The 14,556-nt window shown below is 52.2% G+C and overlaps 2 protein-coding genes across 2 annotated transcripts in view; one reads left to right on the top strand and one right to left on the bottom strand.

Moving 5' to 3' along the window:
* Positions 1-1,129: 1,129 nt before the first annotated feature.
* On the top strand, positions 1,130-11,179 carry LOC119104718 (serine protease 33). Its single transcript, XM_037228434.1, has 10 exons — positions 1,130-1,144; positions 1,437-1,581; positions 5,167-5,257; positions 6,580-6,766; positions 7,144-7,250; positions 7,643-7,752; positions 8,296-8,451; positions 9,318-9,434; positions 10,058-10,141; positions 10,538-11,179. The coding sequence occupies exons 1-10, from the start codon at positions 1,130-1,132 to the stop codon at positions 10,654-10,656; spliced, it is 1,131 nt and encodes a 376-aa protein (XP_037084329.1). The 3' UTR covers positions 10,657-11,179.
* A 1,995-nt stretch (positions 11,180-13,174) lies between these two features.
* The window catches only part of LOC119104871 (glyoxylate reductase/hydroxypyruvate reductase), a gene marked incomplete in the record, with an annotated part of 11,039 nt that continues 9,657 nt past the window's right edge, over positions 13,175-14,556 (bottom strand). Inside the window, 1 exon segment of the mRNA XM_037228604.1 lies at positions 13,175-13,984. Within this exon segment, the coding sequence (XP_037084499.1) occupies positions 13,866-13,984 (119 nt within the window).

Below are 14,556 nucleotides of genomic sequence, written 5' to 3'. Positions count from 1 at the left end.
CTGTATAACGCTAGCATTCATATATAACGCCAAAATCAGATAAAATTCGGAATGATCTCTGCATGTATAAGTTCGGAGATTCTGGGATTTCAGGTTCAAAAAGATTGCATGTATTTGCGCTATATACCAGACAACGTGAAGCTCAAAGTATCCACAGTCTCTTAATATACTATCTAGCTTTCCATGTGCAAATATGTGAATAAGTACCCTGCTTTTTAAAATTTCTGCCGTTGACAGAATCTAACGGTTTCAGTGCCATGGGCCTGTGCCCATGAAATCACCCACGATCATCACATCGTCCATAAACTTTATCGTCTCTCTTAAACCATTATCCGCCGTCAGTAACATCGCGTTGGGTCTGGAATGAGTACGTCACTAACGGTATACAGGTGACATAACGATGCCAGCAGCGATTGATCGGTAGTTTGTTACACGCTTCCCCGATAGATGGCTGGACCGGCCATCCGCCTAGACTGAACGCAGCGTGCTGCACCGCAATGCGTTGTTCGGGGCGTCGCCGCTGGACCGTGGCGCTGGCGAAAAGCCAAGACGACTCACTCACACTTATTTATTTATTTAGTACACGCCATAAGTTCACTCCACTCAGAATGTGGCTATTACAGAGCCCGTGTCAAGGAAATAAAACACTGTAGGTCAGGGAGGCTCGCGCAAACACGTACACACGCAGGCACACATACGCAGAACGCACTCTCTGACATTCGCTTAAGTCATTTGAAGTAGGCGTCGATATTTGTTATTGATCCGCCGCTGCAGGATATAGCCACGCAACTCGCGTTTGAATTGTGGAAGGATCAGCTCGCGAATATTCTGCGGTAGTGTGTTCTAGGCGGTCACGGCGGAGTAAACAAAACGCCGCCTTCCCGATTCGGATCTGATCACCGGCACATGTAACATATCATCCTACCTCGTTGTGCGATGGTGGACATGGCGTCTTGAGTGTTTAACCCATTTAGCTTTGAGAAAAAAGCTGGTGTTTGGGGTTTCGTGGATGGTACGTTCGGGGGCATTAAAAACAAATTAACAATTGTTTCTTCTTTCAGATAAGACACTGCCAGCATACTCAAAAACTGAGAAGAAGTTGAAAGCATCGCGTCTCTACTGGATCTCGATGAGTTTGGCTGGGGTGAGTTGCTAGGAAACGACCATATGAAAACACATTGGTCATGATAGGTCTAAAACGTGAGGCATCGAAACAAACGCTTCACTCTATTGACAGCAAAACTAGACGTGTGAATGTCATAGTATTTGTGAATAAATATTTGTAGTATGATGCATCGGAGCGTTAGTACGAACTACGCTTTCCAACTAAGGTGAAAAGCACAGAAACCTCTCTTAGATGGCTTTTAACGTAAGAAACTTTTGTAAACTTATCGCCGATATTGTTCTCGTTTTTGAACACTACCCCTCGATTCCAGTGCGCCAAACTCTGCAACAACACCCCAGACTGCGAGGGTTTCAGCCATCACAGCACCTACAAGAGGTGCCAAATCCACACCAAAGAGGGCGAGGAAGCCAACCTTAATGACAAGTGGACCACGTACGAACGGACGTCGCCTGCAGGTGAGAAGGCTGTGCTCGCCAGACACCCCCTCTGAGGTCCCCTACAGTGCCGAATTGGCCCGCCTGTGGTCGTGCACGTTAAACCTTGGCCTAAATAGGGACGCTTTTATAATCCTCGCCTTGACACCATGGCACAGTTGACGTACATCCATCCGCATGATGTATCAACAGGACATGGCCGTTCGCCACCACGAACACCGCGCTGACCGTGACTGCGGTATAAGCTTTGCCAACATCTGCCTGTTTGGGAAACCGAGCGAGTGCAGTGCTGGATGATGGGCACTTCCCGACACGCTGCTGTATTCCAAGTCAGTTGAAAGCGTATCCCACCGGGAATCAGAGAGACGAGAGCTCTACCACCACGTCGCTAGAGCATGCAAGCACCGTTATTTAAAAAACCCAAGATTAAGCAAAATACGCCTGTGCGTCGGGTTGGCTTGACTACTCCGAGGGGCAAACTGATGTGTAAGGCATCCATTCCCGACACACTCACTGATTTTTGGACGCTCCCAGGTGACTGTCGCTTATAACAGGCTCATCTGCGCACACCCGAATAAGGACTTTTATGAGACGTCTGGGTCACTCCACACAGATTCGCTGCCTGATAAAAGAATGAGTATGTCGGTACTTGCATAACCTCCGTCGTAGTCGTGTTCGTGGTCTGGTCGCTGCCAGTGAGTAAATGGCACGGGTGTGGCGATATGACTGGAGACACTCGTCAACACTGGCGACTCCCGGTGTTTATGCGTCGCTTATATATATATATATATATATATATATATATATATATATATTAGGCGGCGTCTTGGATGGCTTGCATTTGTCTACCGCCCCTGGAAGTCTTAGAAGACTGAGTGCCGGTCAACCGCAGTGCTTCTTCGCCGCCCAATCTCCCCGTCCCCGCTGTCGGCCCTGGCGGCGATGGGCTACCCGCTTGTGCGCATGCGCGAAATGTCGCAGCAGATGCCCAACCGCCGCTCGCCGTGAACGTGCAGCGTGCACCGGCGTGACAGGTTGCAAGGCCGCGCGGCGGGGTTATGTTTGTCTACTGAGCGAGGCTGAATTTGCGCACGTATTTCGCGATTTCGCGCGTGCAAAAACTGGGTTAGACCGGGTCGCCGGGCACGAACGGATGAACCGAGCCGTGCCGGCACCAGCGTAATCCGCAAAGCCCCTGCGCTCACAACCCCTCCCCATCCCACCTTCCCCCAACTGGGGCGCTCGTTGACAGGCGCCGCGCCAAATGCCCGGCGGCGTTGTTGCATATTTTTACGCGGCAGTTCACACAACTAGACAGGGCTCGTGATCAACAGCAGTCGACATGAGCTGCGGTCAGACGGGGTGCAGGCACGCCAGGGACAGCCGGCGTTCATCCCTCAGAGTTTCGCCGGTCGCTAGGTTACAATAGCGAGGGCCAGGGCCGGTTGCGTCGCCAAAGCGAAAAGGAAGGAGGCCCCGCTGGTTACGCTGCTGCGTAGTGTGTTACGTGCGATTGGGTCAGCGGGATGGGAACTCTTTCAGCCTGCTTATTTCAAAGGTGCGCTGAATCGAATTTTTTCGGGACTTGTGTCTCTAGGCGGAATGAAATATGCTACCATGCCAAACTCAACTTGAGAAGCGCAGCGATGCTAATTTGCCGACTAGGTGCACTTGTTCCGCGCAATGTCACACTGAAAACGACATCGATGACGCATTTGTCAGCAGCGTGATTTGGGCCGCCGACCGCCCCTCTCGAACACGGCTAGCGGTCAGCGCACATTCAACGCGCTCTGCAACAACAGACAGTAGTATGGGCGTCTACTGCGCACCCGGCTGAAATTGCAAAGTTGCAGGTTCGCGTGGCGTTGGCTGGCGCCTCATTGGCCACAGCCGCAGTCACGTGACCTTGCATGAGGGAGACCGCTAATGCCGGCTTGCCTAGCGACAGCACACGTGACTTGCGGTGGCGGGCGGTTGGTTAGCGGCCTTGCAACCACATCAGTAGGCCAGTTCGAAGGGACAGCGGAGCGCTGGCGTGGCGGCCTGAGCCGTCTAAGACTGCTCTTTCTCTGTTCTTAGGCCATGATTACGGTACCCGTTGCCTGCAGTGGCATGAATGTCAGCTCCGCTTAGCTCACGTCTACATGTCGCTGTCAGAGACTGTCCGATACAGTGGCAGGCAAACCACTCCCACCCAGCCTCGTTTCTGCAGACGCCACGGATGCTTACGGTACAGCCTCCGACATAGCAGCCCTGATCGCGGGTTAACCGGAAAATTCCTTGGCGGGACAGGGGACATCGCTTTTTCATTGACCTTTCAACGAAATTTATGACATGTGCCAAGGCAGTTGGTGCGCAAAAAGGGCGGTTTGCATCTTGAGATTGTAGCTTAACTTGTCGAGCCTTCACCTGAGAACCGTGACCAGAAACAGTCAACACCCGGCCACGTGCGCTATGTTCACATCATGTACGGCGTGCGGTCGCACGTGCGCGTAAACCCAGTCCGACAGCCAATCTGTGAATGAAATGTGTTTCGCAATGCCCGAAGAAGGCCGCCATTGGTCAAAAACCAGTGTCGCAGGTTTGCGACTTGGAGCTGTGTGAAAAACGGACCCAGTCGCTCGAACCCCAGCGTTTCTTAGTCGCTGGATCTCACCGCAGCCGGTTTAGTGCCTGCCTGATATGCCCCCTACTACGTCGCAGCGCTCACCCAAATACTTCGGCCCGACCCTCTCCCTGACCCAAAAAGTGCGACCGGAGTCATCCGTTAATCCAGCAGGCTGGCGGGCCTCCGTGCCAGCCAATCACGCTTTGCGGCGCGGGGGGCGCGGCTTCGCTGATGAAAATCGCACTCTCGCCCGGTCAGTTAAGGCCTCAGCACTTTACCAGGTACAGGGCGGTGTCGAAAGTCCAGTTCCGATCCGGTATAATTCCTGTTTGGTGACGGAATAGCGGACGTGCGTAGTACGTCGCATAGCTGGGTGCGAGAATGACAGCTGCTATTAATTGTTCGCATTACTACGCGAAGGGTTATTTCTCGAGCGCATTCTGCTGACACACGCCCTGCTAGATGTTGTTATATCAGGCCTCGCGTGGTCTTCACATGCTGCCAATGACGGCCATGCTCAGATAAATCACAATTTGCGGCTTGTTCTCAACGCTTCGACTTCGCTTTTTCGAAACTTGAGGCGTTAAGCTAAGCTTACCATCCTTTCTTCCATCCTTGTTGACTTCTTAATTTATCGTCGCATGTTGTCTCGATCATTTATCTCGATTCTACACAGCAATGAGCGAACAGCCCGTGGGGGCACCATGCAATGTTCAGTCGTAGTAACCTCACACTGGTATAGGATGGTTTTTCTCCATTCAAACTGCTGCCTTTCTTTTTGGGTGTTGCTGGTCTTTCGGTTACCCCGCTGGGCTGTTGTCAATGCCTGTCTCCTGCTGCAATTCCCGTGCCTACTTCGAAAGGAGGGGCTTCGTAGCCTTGACATCAGGGTCCGAGCACCCATTCGCTTATTCGAGTGCCTAATTAATGTTCCCCCCCCCCTCCGGTCCTCAAATTCTGCCTCGCCTTGTCTTGACGGCTTTGGACCTTGTTTTCAGACTCGGCCAGCACGCGGGGAGCGCGCTACCTGTTTGACCTTCCGAGTCCGAGCGCAGCGGTGTCGAATGAGGCAGCGAAGTCTCCCCTCAGGTCAGTGCCCTCTGACCTCTCAGGTCAGTCCACCGCGAGAGCCACCAGCAGAACCAACAGAATAATTGGGACGAATGTCGGCGTTAAACTCAGAGCACAAATCATCCCCTTCATGTTAGCTGCTTCTGTTAAAGAAGTGGAGGAGTTTTGCTCAAGCAGGCAATGCACCCAGAAGTCAAACAATTATTTTCAAATAATTGATTCTGAACGCACTTATAGCCTGCTTCAGTTATGACAGATTTGCTGTGAGTTTTCTTTTCACATCATTTGAACCAAGTCGAACGCCTGGCTGCTTGACGCTCTCTCTCTCTCTCTCTCTCTCTCTCTCTCTCTCTCTCTCTCTCTCTCTCTCTCTCTCTCTCTCTCTCTCTCTCTCTCTCTCTCTCTCTCTCTCTCTCTCTCTCTCTCTCTCTCTCTCTCTCTCTCTCTCTTTCTCTCTCTCTCTCTCTCTCTCTCTCTCTCTCTCTCTCTCTCTCTCTCTCTCTCTCTCTCTCTCTCTCTCTCTCTCTCTCTCTCTCTCTCTCTCTCTCTCTCTCTCTCTCTCTCTCTCTCTCCCTCTCTCTCTCTCTATCTCCATCCATTGACGCCCACGGTCAAAACACGGAAGCATACGACTGAAAGCGACCCATCCCCACACCGGCCCATCACCGCTTTTGACACTCTCGCTTTGCGTTCGATACCCCGCCGTGCGCAGACGGCGCGCTTGCGTTATAAGACCCGTCTAGCACCCGTCACACGACGTACTTGCGATTCGTATCTTGCTTTTCCTCGGGTCGCGAGCACGATGGACGCGCGTCGCGATGGATGTCCTTTTTAATTAGCCGGTCGACAGCATCGGCTGCCTGGTATGGATCAGCTGGTCGCCATCGGCTACTTGCAGGGGTGGTACACCTTTCGGGAAGCTCAATGACTGCAGGGTTCACCGGCCCGGCTGATGCGGTGTCCACTCAAGCGTAATGTCAAGCGCGAAAGAATTGCTTTTTCTAATGTCAGTTCTTGCCCCTAATCAGCTGAGGGTAGCGTGTTCCCTGGGTGAACTAGATTTCGCAATCGTATTTGGACCAAGATGACCTTTTCACATTGTTCCACCTTTGAAATCAGCCGGTGTAATTCTCTTTGTACCAATGGCTGACAATGTCAGCAACCACGCGACGTTGGCTGGTTACTTTGCCTTCACATCGTTCTCTAACTATAATAGACACGAAAACTGTGGACAATGCTTTTCAAGCACACCTCCACGTCGCGTCTCCCCTGATGACCTCTGCGTGCCCTTCATCTGACCGCCGCGCCTTCCGTACTGACCTCTGCCCTCTGCGTTGCAGGAGGCGTCGCCAGGCGGGTCATATGAAGTTCCCTGCTCGAACTGGCGGCTCTCACAGCGGCGTGCCCTCCACGCGCTCGCTGGCCTGTGGCGGTCAGCCGGTCTTCTACATGCCGCCCAAGAAGCTGGTGGCGACGACGCGTATTGTAGGCGGAAGCGAAGTGCCGTACGGTGCCTTCCCATGGCAGGTGAGGCCAATGCCGGGGCATTTAAAGGTCACAGACGCGTCAAAAATTGCAGATACTCTTGCATATTTTCATCTCTTAAATAGGCGACGCCTCGGGTAAGCGGTGCTGCCCCTTAACAAGTTGCCGGATCTTCCCGTTCGGTGACCGATAATCAATGACGCCACCGACGGTGTTCTGAAGGTGTATGCTTCATTTGCTCGCGGCTTCGCCGGGGTGATGGCCATTTGTGGCGGCTTCACCTTTTGGGCAGGTTGTGGTGCTGTCTGCGCGTTCTTTGCTGCGTTTCCTTAACTGTCCATGCCCCCCCCCCCCCCCTTCCCGGTGTTTCATGCGAAGCTAGCGTCTGGTCAGTGTTGCTGACGTGTTCGTTTCGGCAGGCGGAAATCAAAGTTCTGCAGAATGGCTACCGAACTCATCACTGCGGCGGCGCAGTCATCTCACCACAGTACATTCTCACCGCAGCCCACTGCGTCGTCTCTCACAAGTAAGCGGACTGTGCGAGCAGGGACATGTTTTTCAAATGCAGGGGCATCCTGCAAACATTGGAACACGCCGTTCATTCTGTTTTCTGTAGCCAGAAAGAACGCCGCACTTGAGTGCATTCCGATTTTCAAAACATCTTGTCATCACAGCTCATGGCGAACATGTCCACCATCGCGAAGTTTAGCTTTTCTTTCCGTCTAGCTGCATGTCTTACGAACCAGCATCTCGTTCTAACCATGCTTCTTACGGCGCGTCTTCGTGTGGTGAGCCCATCTCCAGCTAAAACACGTTTCTACCACTTTTCCAGAGGGCGCGCAGATAGTGATGCGCACGCGCTAACAGCATTCACTCAAGCATTGCTTCACTCCACTAACACTGTTTCCGGCGTTGCAGCATTGACGAGTACATGGTCATCCTCGGCGACCATGACCTGGACGACCTGGATCCCATGGAGACCACGTTCTTTGTCGACAAGATCATCGTACATCCTGGGTACAACAGAGGTAACGAATCATCCGCGTTCGTTTACTTTTCTCCACGCTTATGCTCATCGAAACGGCCGGCACATATCATCTTGTTACATATATCATATTCCAAAAACATATACCGTATCGTACATCATATATTTTTCTTCAATAACCTGACTCAGGAAGGCGTAACCTCTCCGTACCCCCTCCATTCATGTCAACATGAACTTCAGCAAAAGGCCGGTATCATGACTCTGTAATGAGCCTACGCTTGTCATATTTGGTTTATAAACTCCGGCATACTGCAATATTTGTGCTGGTCATGATGGTAAAACATTAAAAGCTGGGAGCGCCAGTTTTTCATAATGACCATATATGTTTGTGCATGGGTTATGGAATTATGAAAAATCCTAAGTTCCCGTTTGTTCGACGACATGACGACGACGACAAACGTTCAGTCTTAAATTTTCGTTTAAGCTTGTTTAACTCTCGCGAATCCTTGCAAGGCCGACACCGACTCTGCGTGACTTCCACGTGGCCTCCGTCTTACCTCCTGTGACCTCCCTGCGATCTCTTCAGAGACGAAGAAGCACGACATTGCGCTTCTGAAGCTGGATCCGAAACTACGCAAACAGACCACCTACAACGAAAAGACCCGGCCCGTCTGCCTGCCGGAGATCACCGTGCCCCGTCCCGGAACGGAATGTGTCGTCACTGGCTGGGGCCTCATGAACCGTAAGTTCCATAGGTAGTTCAACTGCAATTCAGCATCTTCAATCAACTCGATAGCTAAATATGTCAATTCAACTGACAATTCAAACAAGCCATCATCATTCAAATTCAAATAAATTTGTCCACTGAATTCACAGTAAAATATCCCTGTGATTTCAATTAGAAATTAAAATAAACGTATTAATTCTATTCAAATTCAGCCTAAGTTGCCAGAGTTCGTGGCTCACTTGTCGGCAAATGGAACGGCTTGGGTTGTTCACGCCGGCACACCTTGCTGGAAGCGGGGATGCAGTGGGTGCAGTGGATGTGCCTCAGTGGGAGGAGTGGGTGTATCACTTGTAGTGGGTGTATCTCACGGCGGGGTGCAGCCCTAAGCACGGGTGGAAAAAATACATGGGGTTCACAGCACAGTGGTTGAGTGTTCATCAGATAGATGGGAGCCGGTGGGTAAAGACCCACTTTTTGCTGCGGTACCGTCAGTTTAAATCGGGCTGCGCATGCGCTGTTCGTCTGTGCATGCGCTGTAGGTTTCTCCAAGCGCCATATTTGAGGAAGTCGTTGGCTGATCCCGGTACAATGCTGAGACCGAGGTGATGGAAGATGACGGTGTTACTGGTTATGGAGGGCAACAACAAAAGCGCACCGCGATCCGATGCTGGTTAAAGCTATTCACTCACTGAGAGCTCCCCAATCTTGTCTAGCCAAGAACAAGATCAAACACCACCGACTGGGTCAGATGTCTTGCGCAACGATAGCCCAGTAACTGCCCCACTGACCTCATCAGCTCCCTCAAGCCCAGCCGACCGACCCTGATCCCGACTCTGATCCTGACTCTCGATTCCACTGACCCCGACTCTGCGCCGTTACAGCCAACGATGACGCCAGTCTGTCCACCTCGCTGCGGGCGGCCATGGTGAGCATCATCGCCGAGAAGGACTGCTCCTCAGCCTCGGTGTACGGCAACAAGAAACACTTTTACTCGGAAGGTGAGCCGGGGTTCCACCTCGTGTCGGGTGGCAGGGGCGCTGGGTGCACCGTTGCGTGGTGTTGTGGGCAGTAGTGTCAAGGGCACGAGAGAAATAGCCCCCTCCCCCCTCCACCCATCCACAACTTCCTGACCATTTAGTAATGACTCCGAATATTTAACGCCGGGCGTCAACTGAAAAGAAATATTGAGAAATATAGCCGAAATATAAAGAAATATAGCCGTACACGGAGTGCATAGCAATACACGGATATAGAGCGTTGGATCTGGATCTGGGGCACTGGATCTGGACCTGGGGCGCTCATTTTAGCGCCCTGCGGCCGCAGCCGCAGCCAGGATTCGTAACCAGTTCCCCAAACGACACTCCCGTCCTCTGCTGTGCCGATAGCGCTTTTCCGCCACCAGGACTGGACGGAGCGCGTGGCTAAGTGGTGCTATGAGAGTGTACTCAGCAGGGACGAGACGAAACTGGGGTTGCATATCAGCAGGGGCAAGGCGAAACTAGGGTTGCATACAGCGCTGACGAACGCTGTGGTTGGCGCAGCAGAAGCCCCTGTGAAGCCCCCCCGAGCCCCTTTCCCTAAGCCCCTGTGTCATGTCTAACCCCATGTCCTGCGTTCTCAGGCATGATGTGCGCCGGGTACCTGCGTGGCGGTGTGGATGCGTGCAAGGGGGACAGTGGAGGACCGCTGGCCTGCAAGATAAATGGTGAGTCCCCCCCCCCCCCGAAAACGAGACTCTGCTGCTGCGGTAAGGCCATGGTGTGCGTGAAATTTGAGAAGCAGTTGGTAATCGTGCCATCAATCTGGTTAAAGCAAAGAGATGGTCAAGTCAAGAGAGCTTTTGAGCCGACGTTGCGTGCTCTGGGATCGATTTCACCCGAATTTACAGCTGTCCGGATGTCTAAATGTATTGGGCGGCTATGGCGTCTGCATGTTTAAATGCCACTGTTCAATGGTGTCTGATGCGTAATCTGCTCGACCATTTTGCTCCGCAACATGTACTTCCTCTGCTTGCACCTGTGTGTTAGCGAGAGCGAAAGAAAGTGATACGTTCAGATCGATTGGTCTCCGCAGTTACCTGACGTCTGATTGGTTGTTGCAGGTCGGTTCCAGCTAGTGGGCGTGGTTTCGTGGGGCGATTCCTGCGCGGAAGCCAACAAACCCGGCGTCTACACCCGTGTCTCTCAGTATATCGACTGGATCAACAGCAACATGCGGTAGACGTGACGTCATCTTCCGCTGCCTGTCGCAACGACGCAACGCCCGCCATCTTGTTTAGACGTCGCAAGTGGCCGATGCAGGAAACATCTCACGATCCTTCGAGGCCCGACCGAAGAGGCTTGTCAACTCGACCCGCAAGGACACCCCTCCTCCACGAGAATCGTGCTGCGTCATGTAATCGTCACCTGACGTCACAACACGTGCATCTAATCAGCATTCATTCACTTCGACGTCCTCGCTACAGGGCTCGATTCATTGTCTCTCAGCCAGTATCATTGTCAGGAAAAAGTTCATCGTTGACCGCACCGCACCCGAGTGGCTACGAACACAGAAAAAGCGCGAGACCCTCGTAGCATGCACCTGCTGTTCAAATCTGAACTCCCGTCTCCGGAGTAAATACCCGAGGCGAGAGAGCGAAGTAAGTGTCAACGGAAGCTTGAAAGGATGCTTGGAGAGCAGCGAGAGCCGTGTGAGAATGACCACGTGATGTTCCTAGCCAATAGGTTGACGCGGTATTTATTGTGGTGAGCTTGTCGTCAGAATGTTCGACCCCCCCCCCCCCCCCCAATGGTGTCGCGCCATTGGCACACTACTGCCCACATTTCGCCGCGTTCCATTTAGACAAGGTCATTGTTATTGATCGGGTACAGAACGGCATGCACGTATGCGTCCGATCATGATTAGGTGTAGTGGAATCTGCGATGTGATACTGCTCCTTCGATGGAGCGACGTCATGACATGACGTGATGCATGCCGTGGCTAGTGGCGCACCCAGATCCCATCAATGGGTGGGGTAATTCTATTTGTTGCTTAACACTGCAATTGTAAACGGCTGACACCCAAGCTACATTTCCTACATGTTCCACAAGCATGCACGGTTCTCCTCCACTCCTCTATTGCGCAAGTGTCTTCCCCGTCTACCCTCTGAGTGCGCCTCTGGTCGTCACGTGTCACGTCATGCCTCGGGCGCTGTCCCGACTTTCCCTGATCTCCGAGCCAAAGATTGAGCATTCGATGGAGCTTCGTCCTAGTCAGCGCCCGTCCCAGCATGTGATCTTAGAGAGGTGCGCCCCGCGCGCCCGCTTGTGCAGGGCAGAGACCGAAGTGCGTCTGCGCCTGGCAACTCGTCCGCCACGCCTGTGAACTCCGCCCCTGCGCCTGTTAGTTTCGTTCTTGCGCCTGCGCTTGGGAGCTCTGCTCCCCAGCATTTCACTCCTAGGCTTTGCGGCGTTTTGTGAACACAGCTGGAGTAGGCATCTGTGCCGTGGCCAGTGCGGCCAGAAAATTCTCAGCGTATATCAGCAGATACCGCCGGTAGGCACAGGCGTGGGGGGCAGCAGAGTGTGAAGCGGTCGCAGGTTGGCAAGTGCAGACGCTGTGCGAGTTGGAGGGCTTCATGCAAGGTGCGAGGCATTTTAGTTTAGTTAACAGTAAGCTAGCTTAAGCTTCCCTTAGGCCAGAAGAGGCTGACGTGCTGGACACTGGCAGACTAGGTCTCGAAGCTGAGTAGACTAAGAAATGCTTATAGCTAGGTGAGGGACGAGGGTCCCGGAGTTGTGCGTTTTGTGAGGGCCTGGTGCCTTTCCATGTGCTGGTTCACATCAGTGCGCAGAATTGCGGTGTGAAGTGTTAAATGTGAGTACTGCTGAGCCTACTGCCTTTGGCGGAATATACGCCAGGTGCGAGATAAGGTCTTTCGGGTGTCCCGACTTCTGACACTACACAAAGCGCCGTCAGTCATGGGTAACCAAAGAAACCACCACAGTAACCACGGCAGACACACGCCGCTGTTTGAGCGGCAGCCGTCAGTCAACCAGAAAGCAGAAACACGCGGCACTGGTCGATGGCATGGACCCGAGACGAAAGACAAGGAAAAAACTCCGGCGCATGCTCTGGATGTGGTAGTTAATCGCAGGTTCGGCTTCACCAGACTGAAGATTACTGAGCATCCCTAGTGTTTTTTTTGTCAGGAGCATACATGCTTTACAAAGAACTATGTACGCGCTTCATATGCAAAATAGTTTTAGCGCATCTTACACACGCAATGACGACAACCCTGTCCAACGCGACTATGCGTGTTGCGTTGGTAGGATGCTTACGACAGGCAATGCCTCATTGTGATTTCGCTCCATGTAGAACATCATACGGTTGCCTCGCTTTTGTGATAGCGTATCATCTAAATGCACACGCGTGCAGCTTCTTGTCCACTTATTCGTAACTGTACATACCTCATAAGACATCTCGACGAAGTCGACAGTTGCCCTTGCTTTCTGTTACGAAGACAAAACATCTCACAGTGATGTGTACCGTCTCGTAACCATCAACATGATTTTCGTTTAATCATCCCCCAACGCCCATCTCTAGCCGAGCGGATGTGCTGCGCAGAAAAAAAAACAGTGCTATTGAATGACAACACCCCAAATCATGACGCATGCGTGACGTAAGACTGCGAGTAAAATCACGCAACAACGTGAAATAAATAACGTAAAATCACGTCATAAGTCACTTAAAACTGGGAGCAAGGCCGAGCGCAATTCATTTATTTGCAAGACCACCAGATACAAGCGAACATTGCGGTGGGATTAGTCCACGTGCCGCTAGCCATCCTCAATCGCAAGTGAATGTTCGACAGATGTCGTTGGATCAGCAAGATTCAGCGTAACAACACACCCTGTGAGGTATTCATTTGGCCGCTCAATCCACCACTGTACCAGCTGCACATCCTGAGGGTTTACTTCTGAAGGCGCCGTCTGACCTGCCGACCATTCAAGGGCCACTGACGACCGCTGCCGATCGGTGGGGACCACTTGAGACAACCGAGGATCACTTGGGACCACTGAGACCAAGTGAGGACACTTGGGACCACTGAAGAACACTTGGGACCACCGATGACCACTTGGGACCGCTGAGACCAAGTGAGGACACTTGGGACCACCGAAGAACACTTGGGACCACCGAGGACCACTTAGGACCACTGAGGACCAATGGATCCAGCTAACCGGACCGAACAGAGCCATTGGTTACCACTGAAGACCATTAGGAACAACTGAGGTTACTGGGAACCGCTGTGGACTGGGGTTACTACAACACTAAGGAGGAGCATTGGGATCAGTGGCATGCACTGAGGAGCAGCAATGAGCCCTATGACCGCGACTCATGGGATTTAGTTATGGACTCCGGAGTGGCGATATCCACGGAGTGCTGGCGCGCTAACAAAGCTGAGCCGGCATCGCGCTGCCGTCGAGTGCTGCCAGAATGTTGCGTGACGTCAGTGTTGCCATATCCGTGCGCGACTTCACCGTGGCGCTCCCCACGTGGGGAATCAGTGCTGGAAGAAGAAGAGAATGCGGCGTCAGCTGGCGAACGGCACGAATGCCACCGCTAGGACGCCAACGGAGATTCCGGGGTTTATCCGAAGACTGGAGATATCGACGTACATATGTGTTGGACACTTCTGCTGACATTTCACCACAATGGGATGGTTCGCACTTGCTTTCAATGACTGTAAACAGGTATGTTAATGCTCACAGATAGCAAGAAGCCTCAACCAAATAACCTATACTTTAAGCGGCGGCGAAAGTTACCCTAGAAGGCGACTTTTAACTATTCCAACCTACACTTAACTACCCAGACTATAATGAGAGGTCATCCTCAGCAACCCTAAGCTACACTGAGAGGCGACACTTAGCTATCACAAGCTACACTGATAGGCGACATAGCTATCCCATGCTACACTGATAGGCGACACTTAACTATCCCAAGCTACAATGAGAGCTGACACTTAACTATCCCAAGCTGCACTAAGAGGCGACACTTCACTATCCCAAGGTACACTAAGAGGCGACACTTTACTATCTCATGTAAAACATGAAACAAAGACTAAAATCAAATCAAATCGAA

This window comes from Pollicipes pollicipes, unplaced genomic scaffold, assembly GCF_011947565.3.
Source record: "Pollicipes pollicipes isolate AB1234 unplaced genomic scaffold, Ppol_2.1 Scaffold_6052;HRSCAF=7182_pilon_pilon_pilon, whole genome shotgun sequence".
NCBI lineage: Eukaryota > Metazoa > Arthropoda > Thecostraca > Pollicipedomorpha > Pollicipedidae > Pollicipes > Pollicipes pollicipes.
The sequence above is the reverse complement of the archived record's forward strand: the minus strand, read 5'-3'. Positions and strand labels throughout refer to the sequence as shown.